Here is a 16,336-nt window from a genome sequence, read left to right on the forward strand (position 1 = left end):
AAAATTAAACACGTTTCTTTGCCAATGCAATTTGGAAGGAACTTGGCATCTTCAGACGTTCTCCACCCAATGAGAAAGGCTTATTACCTAAAGCACTCGCGTTACCGCCCCATTGTTTCGGAAAAGCTCGCATCATCAGCTTAATTCATCTCGACCTCATTAAGTGATGCTCGAACGGTCGTTCGTTCTGATAAATCTCTGGCCGATAATATCATCGGCAGAAGGCATAGAAAGTTCACCCACGTGAAAGTCTGAAGCTCGGCGCGGCGTTGCGAAACGATTTCGTGGGAGAAGCTCGGCGCCTGCGCCGCGACCCTAACCGATCCCTTAGTTTGATGCGCGTCGATCGCTGCGCGCCGATCGCTGCGCGTAGGCAGCTGCGCGAGAGCATGCAGGCTCCCTGTAATTCAGGTTCTCGCCGAATTTACGGGTTCGCACGGAACTCGTTCCTCGAGAAACTTGCAATGGGCAGGCCCCGTAACGGATTCTCACGTGGGGCTCGTATTCATTTTTTGGAATTAATTTGGGTGGGGAAGACTGGTGAATGTGGCCGTTGAGGATGAGGATGAATGGTACTTAAGTGGTCGTGTATGGTTTATAAGACGGGTTTTCAATGGTAGGTTGGAATATAATTTTTTAATTCTTGAAATTCGAATCCGAAATTTTTGAAACTATCAAAAATAGATATATAGCATGCGATATTTTTCCCGTATTCATTTTATATTTTATATTTTTGTTTACTATTTTTATTGACTTTCAAGAATTTCGAATTTTCAAAATTTGAAAATTTCTTTGGTTTCCAGGACTTTTGAGGTTTTTGCAAAAAATTTATTCCTAATTTTTAGCATATTTGACAAAAAAATTAGTTGATTTAGTCTGGAAGTAGTATGTTCGAATCATAGGTCAGACAATCCTCACAGTGATCACAATACTGTGGGGACTAGGTTTAGGTTATGTTGGCAACCCTCGTAGTTCGAGTAAAATATAGAATGTAAAACAAAATTAAGTAATGCAATCCAAACCTAATCCATAGATTATAAAAAAACTGCAGAATAATTATTGAAAAACAATAATAAGTAAATGTAAAACTGCAAAATAAATACTCTTCATTTAATTTCCATTTAGTGATTAATATAGTGATTGTAAGTAATTTAATATACATGCAAATTAAAATACATAGAAAAAATAATATTGGTTAAAGATACGAAAATTCCAAATTAAAATAACTTCATTTTTACTTTTACCTAATTGTTAATTTTTTATAGATGATTCACTATGCATGGACACGTAATAACAATCATAGTATGGGACAAATAATAATACAATTCAGAAATAATCATTTCCCATTCAAACTTGGCCTAAGGAACTACGATGACAAAAATTAAGTCGAAATTGAATTACAAATTCGTTAGGGTACACAATTGACCTTTACTTAGTTCTCTAATTTAGTAGATAAAGCAAACTCACTTGATCATATTTTATTTTCATAACAGCTGACATCGAGAATCACACGTGTTACTGCCTGCAGCAGCCGCACAACGCTCTTAATAATTAATACATTGCTACTTTCATCGCACGATCTAGTCACAGATTCGCTTCTACACGTTATACAAACGTGAAGTCAATTGGTAAGTACATTGAAGTCCATTAAACGAATATTCTTACACGCGTTGAACTAATTGGACATCGGCCAGAGGAAAGTCAGACACTCGCAATGTTCCAGCTTTTACCCCTAAAAAGTTCATTCGTTGTAACAAATATTTCCATTCCACCAGGATCTGCTCGTGAACGTGCACGTTTCCATGGAAGAACACCGATCAAACATTCTCAAACTCAACCACGTCAAACATTCTCAAACTCAACCACGTCAAACCTCTTCAAAACCAAAATGGGACGATACAGGAAAACAAGAAAAATCACACTGACGAGTACAAAGAGGAACAAAACTGTTTAATAACGTATCCCCGTATCGACTTCGTGGTACAAACGTCCTGATTTTCTCGAAAAACGTAGCATGGGACAGAATTAACCCTTAACTGCTGCGGTGAGGTATTGGAACACCCCAGATGGTATAAATGGTGTCATAATTTCACCCTTATGCAACATCTGATGCTAAGTGTCTCGGTAATTTACAATTAAGTTGAGTCTTATGATTTATAGATTATTCGCGTTGATGATACTCATTTGATGATCAGAATGATTTTTTAAAAAATTTTTTAAGTCTTTGAGTTGTCAGTCTATTTTTTAATAATTATAGATAGGAAATTATGATACCAATTACTTAAAGATATATTAAATAATATTTTTAAATTAACAGTAACAGAGAATTTTAAATAATAATAGCTACTTTATAAGATTGAAACTGGATGCAAGCTTTTAAGGTGGTGTCATCAAAGTCACTGATAGATAGGTTAAAAATAATTCTTTGTAATTTTATTACTCACAATTCATATTGGAAACATTACACCCCCAAAGTCATTAATTTATAATAAATATTTGAATAATTATATTCTTCAATTTACATTCCTAAAATATTTATTCAACAATATGTATATTATAATTCCCAATTTATATTACAATTCCAGTTTCAATTATATCAAAGCTGTCAATATACTCAGTCAAATAATTAACAATAAAGCCTTGAGCACCCAAACCACCCCTCAAACATAAAATTTCGTACCATCTCCAGCTTACAATCAAATAAAAATAACTCATGAAACGAGTACTATCATCGTTCCACCTGCAAGTCTCAACTTCAAGATACTCGTCGTTTCATAATTCAAAAAATTAAATATGAACTTTGTCAAACTGCACGCCAATGTCCATAAGACCATACGTCCACGCGCGAAATTCACGTTCCTACCAAGGTACCTGAAACCCCCACCAGCGAGTGGATATATCCGCGTTTACACCGCAGCGGTCAAGGGTCGAAGGAATGGGGACACTGGAAAAAGGAATGGTCCCAATGGTCCCGAGTGACTAATCACCCACGTCCGTCAGACGGCAGAGGCCACTCGACAAAGCGTGTTCACCTGATACAGAGGTATATACTCGACGTAATCGAACCTGTCCCCGCGCCTCGACAAGTATCGATCTAGGGGCCGGCAGCAGCAGCACCACAGGCAGCAGTCGAAATTGGGCATTTGGCGGAAGGCACGTCCCTCGCTATGCGACGCAGCCGAGCAGGAACAACAACAGAACTACGTGGCCCGCGAAACGCCGACTGATCGAGAATCTCGGTCACGGATCAGAATTCAGACGGCATCCCGATGCCAGCCGAACGTATTTTTGTCTACCGTGACATTGACTTTCGCTCGGGCCAGCGTCCAACTTAGCCGTGGTATACGCGCCACGCGGCCAAGGAACTGCGTACAACGATGATGAACGACTAACGTGAACCGACGGTCGTCGATGCCCGACCCGAGGGTTCTTGCAACACTTGGGTGAAACGGGACTCCCAGGAACGTTGGACCGTTTTCAGACGCGATATTGGGGTTAGAATGGGTGGGGCCAAGTGGGCTGGAATTGTGATCGCCGAGAGATGTCTTTGTGGGGAACACTAGGATTGGATTGTATGGAAAGGTTGGGTTGCTTTGGGTCTTGGGGTGTGAGGAGTTTCAGGAATTGGGTTTTACTGGGGTATAACTGTAGGTACCTTGAGAGTTTTTGTTGGTAGGGTATTTGTAGATTTTATAATAATTCATGCATTTTGCAATTTAATAGTTTGTACTATTATTTTTGTGAAAAGTATTAGAGTTATTTGTAGTTGGATTTTGGAATCTTTTGGGTCTGAGGAATTTGAGGAATTAAGGTTTATTAGGGGTCTACTATAGATGTCTTGTGATTTGTTGTTACTCAGACTTTATAATAATTCCTGCTTCTGCAGTGGAAAATATTCTGAAATTAAAAATTTGGTTATTTAGAAGGAAAAGGGTAAAAACATCTGTGAGATTCTTTATAAAGTAGTCTTGCTTTTGTTATGTTGGTGAAAAGAAAATCAAATAACAAATTGCAAGTTCATAATGTCGCCGTAGTGGCGCCAGTGTAGTGCCAGTAATTGAGATAAAAATGTGATTATACGTAGCTATTTATCTTCGCCATAACCCCTAGTAATTATCATTCGTGTATAATGTATTTAGCTACTTTATTATAGGTGAGTAATTCTAGTGTTCGAGCAATTTGTTTTGAGAGTACAAAGGGTCGTGATGTATGTGTGTGCGGGATAGGTTAACCCTTTGGCGCCAAATGACGTTCCTGGCACGTCATGCATTTCTTTCTGTGCCAAAGTGTAGAATGGCGTGCCAGGTATGGCAGTTGACCCCAAGATGTTTAACTATCTGTTTTCATTTTAGAAAAATATTTTAATTTTAATATGTGATCACGGTGGATTTTTAAATTTTCTGATTGTAAATAAATGACGTCCATTTTCATTATATTAATTGTAAATATATTGGATATAATGTGTGATATATTATGAAATATGTTCAGTTTGCTTACTTGGCACGTTTAACATGTACGTACATAGTACAAAATTTGTTCACAATGGTTTCACGTTGCAATCATTTTGTAATTAATCAATGACCCAGACATATATATCCGCTCGAACAATGTGTTCTTTTCACTCTTATAATACGTAACACGTATTGTACTGCTGTTCGAAGGTTAATGAAACGAGACAATGGGATTACAAATCATCATTAAGAATCTACGTTACGCTTCTGAAACACGCAACCATGATATTGAAGAAACCGAGGACCTGACATGAAAGGCACTGTGAATAATTAAAAGTTTCAAATAATTCACATAATTAAAATTTCAAATTACTGTAATTCATTTCCTATTAATGCTGGATTTTCAATATATTTGCAATGTAACCTAATATCAATTACAATTGCAAATTAAATTTAACCAAGATTTCACTATATTCCCCATTTACGTTATAAATTTATATTTCACCACGATTCGTGTAATTATATAACACGAATTTACATTATTACATTATTCTTTCTAACCTCGCTAAAATTAACTACAATCATTAAGACTAACAACCTAACTTACGTAATCACAATTAATGGTATTAATGTCTATTAATACTGAAAATTTTTATTGTAAGATTAATATTCTACCACAATCTTATATTCTCCAACGCCTTGCCATCGATTTCCATATTTCGAATATACGTAACTCCCGCCAAGTTATCGCCAATGGCGGCCGCAAATCAGCTGCTTCCGGTAACGAGAAGCTTTCACACAGTCAATGGGGCCAGCACCTATGGCTGGCCACGGTATATCGAAATTTTTTGGACTGTGTCGCCCTCTGTCCTTTTCACCCGTTCCCCGTCTCGTCCAATAAAATGCCGCAGAAATTTGGCGCAGCATATCAGTATCCAATCGTTCGATGAAAACCGGATTTACCAGCGACCACATGGAAATGTGATATGTCCAGGACATTAGTGTCTTCGAGCGGCTGGCGCAATAGTAGCGTTAATTGGTGCCTGGCAATCAGCTTTAATTAAAATCGCTTTTTGCCATCGTCACCGAGCAAAAACGACACCGAGGCCCGTGCGCTGTTGCGCTCGTTATTGAAAGGTTCGGCACCATGGCAAAATATTCCGCGTCGAATGAGAGCATGGATTAACAACTCCTACGGTTTAATAATAAATGTTTAATACGAACATTGGAAATTCTACGCATCTTAAATTACAACTCATATTATTTTCCAGGGAAGAAAACGTATTAACAATCGGCTTGGATTCTACATGACGTATTTCATATTCTCGATAATATGTTTTTCGAAACATTGAATTTCCTCTATTATCAAAGTTCAATTTAATAATTTGAGACAGTGTGGAACACCCTTATAGAAAACTAGAATATTTATCCGCGTTTAAATGCAATTGTTCAAAGTAAAATAAAATATGAAATATAATAAAAGTAGGTTATGTTTCGATTAATTTTAATCTTTATCTTTTAGAGCATTTCAAATAGATTTAGAATATAAAGTTGTGAGTAATAAGCAATAGAAATATTTAATCTATTTATTCGGTAAGGTAAGAAGCACTGTTTCTAATTTTTGCCACTAATTTACAGGCGTTGGTAATATTCGTGTATCGTTGATAAATCGATCTAAGCGTTCCAATACCTATGATCGATAATGTAGACGCATCGGTATACGCGAGTTCCAAGTCGCATGTGCCGCACAAAAACGAATCAGTCGAAGGGGGCGCCGACATCGGGGAAACAATGGACCCGTTGAAATTTCATTAGGCGCGCAAGTGCATCTATAATATCGTTACAACGAAACGTAATTGACTGTCGTAACGCTGTTCGCGACAGTGGGCCGCCAGTTTATAAATAGTTACAAGAAAGGAGCAACACATTTTCGTGCGTAACACAGCAACCGTAAACGTCGACTGTTTTGCGTAATAAGAGCCGTTAGGTTAACCGCCATTGACGAACCATTTCCGACCATTGAATAACCGTGCCATCTCCCGCTGGCTGTTCAAGGTCGTCCATCATCCTCTCCCGAGAGAGGGCCCCTCGTGCATTTTAGTCTCGACGCACTGAATTTAAATGACGATCTTGATTATGACCCGGAGGATCGAATGGAATGGTAACGTTGCGCCACTTTGCATACTCTGCGTCGTCCTAGTGAATAAATCTGTTTCAGATTTCTTTTATGTTAATCAAAGCAACTGTGGCAACGGAAATTCCATAAATTTCACACTTGGTTTTACATCGTCTTAAAGTAACGTTATTACACATTAGCTGTACTATATATACTGAACACGTGTTATACCTAACCTCATTCTAATTAATGTTAATTAAAACTTTTTTATTTGCAGTAACATAACCTTGAAGAAAATAAGAAATACTGAGGAAAAAATTGTAAATGAACTGAGCAATGTCTAGAAGCGTGAACTTAGGTAAAAAATTGTGTCTACCAGAGTAAAACGTGAAAAATTATACAGCAACATCATTTCAAGAAATTGGAAGAATTATAGTATGCTTATTTAAAGTCATCAACTTGTCCTAATTTTATACATAATGGGAAAATATACTACGTATAACAATAGACGTGCAAAATTTTGCCAAAAGATTGTACGAAGATAGCGATGAGAAACATGTTCTAAAATTATACGTATCTCGTCTAAAATGCCAGATACGCATTAATTGTAAGAATTGGAAAAATCTAAGAATAAACGTAAGCTTTGACACTTCTTTGACACACGTTTTGATGATCGCACAACGAACGATCGGAACCGAAATAAAACGTGATGCAATGAAACGTTGCGGGTGCGCTGCTCTCAAGGCTTCAAACAGATATTCACTTTCATTTTCGCTGAAGACCCTGAAATTTAAATCGAAGTGGCACGACTTGAATCTTGTCCCAAGCTCAATGACACACAAGGCGACCCATTCCAATTTAAAAATAAATTTACCCCAAGAATTTTATTAATAAAAAAGACAAGTATAAATAGGTCGAATAAAAGACTAATCGACAAATAATTCATTTACAATAGAAATGAAACGTTGTTACTATCCATAAAATTAAAATAAAAAATTCATATGTCTCTGGATAAATAAATTTTTAATTTGAACGTGATGGCAATCTGAGTGACAAGCACCAAAGGAATCAGAAGAGTCAAAGGCAAAAGCTTCACAGTGCAAAGCATAGTATTCTTTCATTTCGACTTTTCAACAAGGTACGAGAACTTAAAACCAAGGTATAAAGAATGTAGGTCCACTGAAATTTTTCTACAACTAAATATTTCACCATACGTTGTGACTTTCTTCTCTAAAAATTGTTCTCGTTCCTTCCAGTGGACAGGTTAAAATACCAGGATCGATCAAAGAATGTGAGGCGACCTCGAAAAGTTATCGGCAACCCTGACTACCGATCTTTTTCCGCGAAATTCTAACGAGTCCCTCGAACCACTTTACACCAGCCTTCGCACGTTCGATTTTCGCGATTCAACGCAGTTTCCGATCGTAAAATCCATTTATAGCTCGAAATGGGTCACCCGGTGCGTTTCAATCCTCGCGACAGTCGACTTGATCTTTTGATCTCCGTGAAGAATCGGAAAGCGATTCTTTGAAAAAAGCAAACCGAATCGTACAATAAAATACCGTTTGAAAATCAATTTTCCTCGAGATATCAATGGTATATACTGAATTAATGGAGAAATTTTGTCGGTATACTTTGAATCTTACTTGAAACAATTTTTCTACGAGGTATACATCTTTATAGTCACATTTATAATAAAATTATAAATTTAATAATTTAATTTATAGGACTATGTTTATACAATGTTCTCGTCTTATTTTTCTGATAAGATACATTATGAAGGTTTATATGCAGACCCCTAACTTATATTCTTGTTTATCGATATATCCCTGTCGAGTTGAATAATTATTTCCTCACTTTATAATTCATGCAAACTGCTATTTACTTTAGGTTAGGTTAAATTCGCAGGTATATGACGGAAATATGCTAATACTAATTCAGAAAGCTACGAGCAGAAATTTAAATAAGAAAATAGTTGTCTAGTCTACAACTCACTTCAGAGTCCGACAAAAGCGCCCCCTAGATGCCAAACGAAACAAAACCGAAGCAATAAACGTCCCATAATTCCAACGAGGCACCCAACCCCGGCGATCGCAGCGCCATCTCGCAAACACGCTAAAAACAATCGTAAGATCAACTTCAAAGGGAAAGCCAAACATTTAGAATCTCGACTGATAACGAGAAAACAGTCGGAACGCCTTCAAAGCTCCACTTAATATCCATCTTTACCATCGCGGGCGATCTTCCTCCGATTCTTGGCTCAAAGACGAAGAAAACGACGAAGAAATAGACGGGTAAAGCGGCGAAGAATAAGAAGAAGAAAGGACGCTTGGAAGAAAAGGAAAGAAAGCCTATAGCGCCGAGAATAACGGAGTGTTTGCCTCTCGTCCCCCTTATTACGATTCGCGGCGAGATCCATTTTTACGAAGCCAAGAGGGGCTTCCTGTGCTCGTCGTTTCGCCGCTCAAAGCGTCCTCCTCCACCGTCTAGCCGAGCACTTTGCTCGCTTCGTCGGATACGGTTCACCGGTAGCCCTGGGATCGATATCGAGAACGCCGGGTTGGAAATATGGAAATTTGGCCCGGGCCAGACCTACGGGCAAGAAATAAATGTAAATTCGACGCCGTCCAGGCACAGCGTAGGCCCTGGTTGGAATTAATTTCGCCTGCATACGCCCCGGCCTGAAGAAGAAGCCCGCTTCGTTTCGCGATGACGAATCAACCAAGTGGTTCTGACTCATTGTCAGCCGACAAGGAGCAGCCAGGATGACGACTGGAATTCGTGATTCGATTTGCTTGCACGCAACTACCGTGACGGGAATAACGATTCCCCCCTAAGCAAGTGTAAGGAGTGTGGGCCTCTTCTGGGGAGGGTTTTGTACAGGGACATAGCAAGGAATAAGGAACGTCATTTTTAGTTTGAGTAGGTTTAGGGAGGCTGATCGTGTACGTGACTGAGAATTACATACCTGGAAATGTGTATCTCTCAAGACTCATTTTATTTGTTTATATATTATAGTTGGATTGGCACCAAACAGTATGTTTGGAAGAATTATTAGTTCACAGTTTTCAAATCTAACTGAGGAACCTTGATGAATTGTGATCCCCTCATAAAAAGTTCGGGTCTGAAATTGTTCATTAACAAAATTATTAGATCAATTTGTTAAATATATAAAAGAATTTTATGTTTATATTTCACCTGCAATGATGCAATAGTACCGACTAAAAATTGTGAATGTTTAATAAGAAGACACTAGATGAGTTAAGAATAATTAAAATATTCCAATCCTTGAACTCTGTAAATTTCTTTGACACCAAAACGTCTACGTAACAAAATTTTCACCAATGCAAAGTATTACATATTCCACTAAACGTGCATGCAAGTAATTACAACGTTTGAAAATATGGTGATAAATCGACGCCTAGTTCCAACTTAAGGAAACATCGCATCGAACGTTACTGCGAACGTTTGCCGTATCAATTATACGTGCATGCGAGTATTTTTCTTCCAAGAAAAATGCTGTTTATTCGTTCTCAAATTACACGCGTGTCTCCGGATGCAAAATCCGAGAAAAGTAGGAAACACAAGCCTTCGCGATGGAGAATTCTACTTTGACTTGCAACCACAAATGAGACAATTACACGTAGCCTTATCCGTTTCGACCGGCGAACCGCAAATGCAAATAGTGCAACCACAAATGAAGCAACGTCTTGCATTACCGTGAAGACAAACCTTCGTTTGTCACCGTCACGAGATGTATCTGTTGCCCCGGAAAAAAGATCTAACCTCAAAAAAGAAAATCCGACTTTGTTATTACTTCTGTGATTTCCAGGATATCCGATAATCTTTAATAAAAAGCTCGATCAAATCTAAGAGCATCTGAAAAATATTAGAAATTTTATTTCTGCAGAAACAGAAATGAACAGAACGATAATATTAACCTGATAATAGTTCCATTGTTATGGTTAGATTTCGTTTAACCTCATTTCGCAACATGGCGGCTATAACAGAACGTCGCACAGCTTCGAATTAAACATGGTTTAAATTCCTAGTAATTCTTTATTATCTCGTTTATTGTGTAATCCTGCGAAGCACAATCGGGTTCTATTTATCACTTCAATAAAACGTCAAACGCAGACATAACCTGAAATTGTCGAATACGGCCACGAAACCTGCGTTTTATAATAAAAGACGAAGAGAAATGTGTACTAATGAAGCAACACCAGACGAACAGGGATATCGAAAACCATCGAAACTCGTGGCGGAAGAGCCCCAAACGGTCATCAACGTGAACTAACACGCGCCAGGCGTCAAGCGGAAGAGCACGCCGGCCGATAACAGCGACGTATAAATAGCTATTATTTTCCAGCCACGTGGCATCACGTGGCGTGACGATCGCTGTTGCCGACGCGTTCGAGGGTGCATTCGGTGGCGTACGATCACGGATCATGCGTCGATCGGTATATAGACATGCGCACGCGTGGCAAACCCTGGAACGAGCGCGTCACGTGGCCGCAATCGGTATCAATTATCGTGCGGCCGTCGAACCGAAACGCGTGTTTCCATTACTTTCCGCTTGGCGCCACCCCACATTTCCGTCCCCAAATTGGATTTCGAACCGGTTGAGAGTTTTGCGAAGCGACAACGGCAATTGGTTCAGCGTAGTTTGAGGGGATACATTGCCTTTGTTGTGGAACCTTCGGGGATCTCGTGCATTTGTTTGATCTTTTGAAGAGTTGAGGCTTTGACTCGATGAGTGCTGATTTAATTTGAAGGAATTTTCTATTTGCATCCATTTTAATTTTTTATTGAACCACGTATTACGCTATATACATAAACTAATTGAATTTAAGATTCGAGGAGCATCGGTAAGGACTTTATTAATAGTTCTATTTTAAGAAGTATCATTTGCATAATTATTTTGCATTCCTTCTGTAAAATCTCAGTAATGTATTACAGCATTGGTATTTTATATTGTCGTTTTGCCTTCTTATGTTATAGAAAATAAATACAATACATAGAGTGGTATCGGTGTACTAAATACTGCTTTAAATTCATCGTCGAGTTTGGTTCGCCATTTTGTACTTCGACGCTTGGTATTCATGATGAAACTAACTCGTCAAATATACCCAAGGGGTTAATCTCATGAGGGATGTGTCTACAGGCTGATAAAAAAGAGAGTTTCAAAGCTTTAGTGGCTTATGGCACTCACTAAGGGAGTAAAAAGTACTTGATGAACGCAGCTTATAAATTTCACCCCAACATGAAGTTACTAATCACGTATAAAAGAAAAATCTTAAACGTAAATTAAGTTACACTGCTTCATTATAAATTTAAAAAATGTATTATGAAATGATAACGTAAATAAACACGATAAAACATCATTGTAAATCTACCTTAACAACACTGTCCAAGAAATTTTAACTTTTTCTCTAATCTGTAATATCTATTAGGAGATTCTTATAGATTTTATTTTCCTGAACACGAATTCGTAATCGAAATTACTCAATCACCCTCGGTTTCCGAAAATTTTGAGTTTTCTAAAAAATCCACGATTTTTTACTAAAATGAAGTATTACGTAAAAAGTAAGAACGGTAGGAGGTTTATTACTATCTTACAAGTTAGGTGAGAGTATCCCGAGTTCATGAATGTTCGTAATTATAATTATTCGTGCTTCTGAGTGACTGTAATTGGTCATCAAAATTTAAAATTAAGCCTCCGAGCGTACTTTCTACGCATATCCTTGCATTTTTACAAGAAGTTCTTTATCTGACACGAATTTGCTACACAGTAGCGTATTCTATAGGCTTTCCCTAAGAAGAAACCATCCAGAAACAATATTAGGAGGATGTTCAATGTTGACAGGATGGTAAAGTACACAGCGCCAAGCCGTAAGCGGAATTTTGCCGCCACGCAGCCATTGTTCGCACAGTTAGCTCCGTCAGGGGCGTAGTAACGCATAATCGGTGCCAAAATCTTCTTCCAGTAGATCTCGCTTTTTTATATGTACCACATGCATATGTTTTTATGTAATCTTTTAAACTAATCACAAAATAATAAGAAATTTCTATAAATCACTCGTAATTTTAAACAGTTTCATTATTCCATACATCAATACGAGCGACTTTTTAATATAAGGTTGTTAAGAAATAAGGTTCAACCTAACTTTTAAGGTGAGTTTAAAGGTGAGACTTTTTTTAAGTTCATAAAATAATGTATAAATTATTAAATCTATCATTAACAATAAATTGAAATAGCTAATAACAGATTGCTTAAAGCGTAAAAATATTTAATATAAATGCATCACGGAAATTTATACTCTAAAAGCACAAATAATGTTTATAAAATATAATATTTATCGTTAGTAACAAATCAATATTGTTAATAAAAAATTGTTCACGATGAAAATTTATAATAAAAGTGAAAAAAAAATCACTAAATTATTGGTTACTTCTTGAACTTATAATGAAATTATGTTAAAATGTACCTATAGCTTGCAAATAGTTTATAAATTATTGCACTGATTGTTAACAACAAATTAATATTGTTAATAACAAATTGTTCGCAATGTAAACTTATGATAAAGATGAAAAAATTTATTAATTATTGGCTATTAGAGCGGAAAAATAACAATTAATAAAATCGGCCAAGTTCGAAAATTTCCAATCGGGGTGGGGGATTCGGCCGATCGGAGGCTATATAAAGGGCGACGCGACACGACGTAACTCATTTGTCGGTTCGACTTCGCGAGTGTAACATCTAAATTTTCGTGTCCGCGAGGGGTGGGAGTCCGAAGTGAGGTTGGGGTTAGCCACCCTACCCTCACCCCACCCCATTAAACAATTTACTAATCATTTTTTTGTTGTTTGCAGGAATTAATTTTTTTATTTACAGGTACTAATTATTTTTTCTTTTTTCAGAGTTTAATTATTTTTTCACTTTTCAGATTTCATTTTTTCGTTTATATTTATTCCTATTTGAGAATTCAAATATTTCGTACAATATTTGAATGTATTATCGTTAGGTTGTTCATTTCTCATCGTTGGGTTCTTCATGTCTCATCGTTGGGTTGTTAACAATTTTCTTTCTGAGATCTAATTTTTTCTGTTTACAGATTTAATATTATTTTTCTTTTCAGGATTTAATTATTTTTCTTTTTTCAGATATTTTTTTCCTTCCTATTTATATTCATTTGTAACTTCGAGTATTTCGTATAATATTCGAATGTTTCGTCGTTGGTTTGTTTCTGTCTCATCGGTGGTTTGCTCTTTCCACTTGGTTAACCTTCATGGTTTCTATTCGTTCGCTTTTTTTTTCTGGTATTAATCCGTTTCCTTTCAGGTTTATATTAACAATAATATATTCTGTTTTAGCTTTTAGGTTTCTCAAGATTCTAAAGTTTTTTCGAGATTTCATTTGGGACACATGAATGGACGACGCGGGATGCGTGCGTTTAGACCTAAATAGACCTAAGTAATCATAAGATAGATGCCTAGACTAAGTTCCATGTGCGTGCTATCTGCACAAAGGTAAGCTACCTAACTTGGAGCGAAATTTTTAAATTTTCTATCCTTTTCTTATCTCCCTCGTTTAGCAAATAGAACATAATTGTTCTCGCGATAATCGCGATCGTTCGTAAGTACCGACTAGCCTACGCGACGTGCTCTCGTGTACTGGATAAGTACATGCTTCGTAAGTCATCCTCACGACTCGTCTCCGACACTCATTTCCAGTCACTGTCAATCTCGTCATGCATCGGGTTCCAGGGTGAACCCCTCGAATCAGTGCGTCTTCTGACCTCGACCGGGCGGTCCGCTGCCTAAGTCGTACGCGACTTAGGCTCGGGCACATGCTGGCTGACGGACTAGTACCATCTACGGTTAGACCACAGGGATGATTAAGTTCTACCCCGTGTGGCTGGGATGCGAAGTGTCTGTCTTGGCCGGCAACCGCCCAGCTGGGCCCTCTTGTTGACACTAGAAGTTTCATTGGTTCAGGGACTAACCTTGGTCCACGTGTAAGTCTTGGCGAGTGCGACAGTGACTGGAATTGAGCTAGGCCCGATCGGGAGGGTGCCGAGGTATGAAGTTATCTCTGTACACGGGAGTACATCGCCTAGGCTAGTCGGTCTTTCGAATAATCGCGAACTCGTTCGGGCGCGTCGCGATTTTCTATTTTCTCGCGTGTTTGATATTTCATTCCCTATTTTTATGGGAACTTGAAAATATCTTAGCGTTGCGACAGTAGAGTTTCAGTATACCGAACCGAAACCCCTTTTGTAAGACACGAAATATAATAAAGTGTCGGTAGAGTCATTTTAACTTAATTCGCTCCAAGTTAGGTTAGGGTATCTTTGACACGGATAGCACCAGTAGGTTGCGCCACTAGGGCGCATGTCTGGGTCTCGATGCGTAGCTACCTCCACGCGGTGAGACCTGGTAATTGGTATCGTTTTCCAACGATTTTCCAATTTTCGGGAAACGATACCAAGCTAAGAGCTACGCACTAAGTTTAAGTTATTTGTTATATATTGTTCCTTTTGAACTTTGCCAATTTTCCGAAATTTTATAGCAAAATTATATTTCTCTTTTTTCGTACACTGCTCGATTACACTTGATTACGGCACTGTCTCTTTAGAGAAGACAAACACAAATAATTATGACCACTAATAAGCTCGGAACACCTTAACCCAACGTTTAAAACAAAAATGAACCTCCAAACGTTCTTACTTTTTACATAATACTTCATTTTAACCAAAAATCGTGCGTTTTTAGAAAAATCCTCAATGTTCAAAAATTGTGGGTGATGGAACAATTTAAATTACGGATTTATATCTAAGAAAGTAAACTCTACAAGAATTATCCAATGAATAATACGGATTAAAATTCGGGTTGAAGATTGTAATTTAAGTAACATTTTTATTCTAATTCGAAAATAATGCGAAAATACTGATGTACCAAAAGCGAGCGATTATTCCGCAACCTGGAAATATACTACAGTTTGAACAAATCTTCGCGATAAATCGTGTAATAGTGTTCGCGTAAAAATTTATCTCGATAGTAACTCCTCGAGTGGTTGGATAGCCGCGCCTCGAGGCCGCAGGCGTGAAGAGAAGATCTGTACATCTGAAAGAACTGGAAAATACCACGATACGCCTAGACGATATACCCATTACCGTTTCTGTACATCGAGTATGCAAGCTGCAGCAACGTGTATCCGGCACGTCGCACGTGCACTACCGTTACGAAAGATCCTACGAAACTCCTGCATGAAACAGTAAGACAGTACAAAAATGTACACATGAAACAAAATCTGATGTTAAATATATCGTTTAAATTTTCATTTTTATCACCACGTATATAGTATGTAATATAAAACTATAATATACTGTCCAATATATATTCCAATATAGTATATATGTAATATATGTAGTATATACTACTTTAGAGTACATCGTATATAATATATTATATTATGTGTGGTGTATACATAGTATATTGAACAGTATATATAAGTTGTTAATTTGCCAAACAAATTAATATATAATATATAACTTTAATACACTGTCCAATATATACTCTAATATAGTATATACATATAATATATGTAGTATATACTATTTCAGAGTATATTGCATATAATATTTTATATTATGTGTGGAGTATGTATAGTATATTGAACAGTATATATAAGTTGTTAATTTGACAAATAGATTAATATATAATATATAACTATAATATATTGTCCAATATGTACTCTAATATAATA

At 37.3% G+C, this 16,336-nt stretch overlaps 1 protein-coding gene across 4 annotated transcripts in view; it reads right to left on the bottom strand.

Moving 5' to 3' along the window:
- Efa6 (Exchange factor for Arf 6) overlaps positions 1–16,336 on the bottom strand; it is a 104,823-nt gene that overhangs the window by 40,659 nt on the left and 47,828 nt on the right. Inside the window, exon 1 of one of the 4 annotated variants that reach the window (XM_017910297.1) lies at positions 3,033–3,208. The exons of the other annotated variants lie outside the window; for them this stretch is intronic. Coding sequence (XP_017765786.1) covers positions 3,033–3,143 — 111 coding nt within the window. The 5' untranslated portion in view covers positions 3,144–3,208. Of the gene's footprint in view, positions 1–3,032; positions 3,209–16,336 lie in introns of those variants that run through there. 4 annotated transcript variants of the gene reach the window in all.

Source organism: Eufriesea mexicana, unplaced genomic scaffold (genome assembly GCF_001483705.2).
Source record: "Eufriesea mexicana isolate 0111107269 unplaced genomic scaffold, ASM148370v2 scaffold92, whole genome shotgun sequence".
In the NCBI taxonomy this organism is placed as follows: Eukaryota; Metazoa; Arthropoda; class Insecta; order Hymenoptera; family Apidae; genus Eufriesea; species Eufriesea mexicana.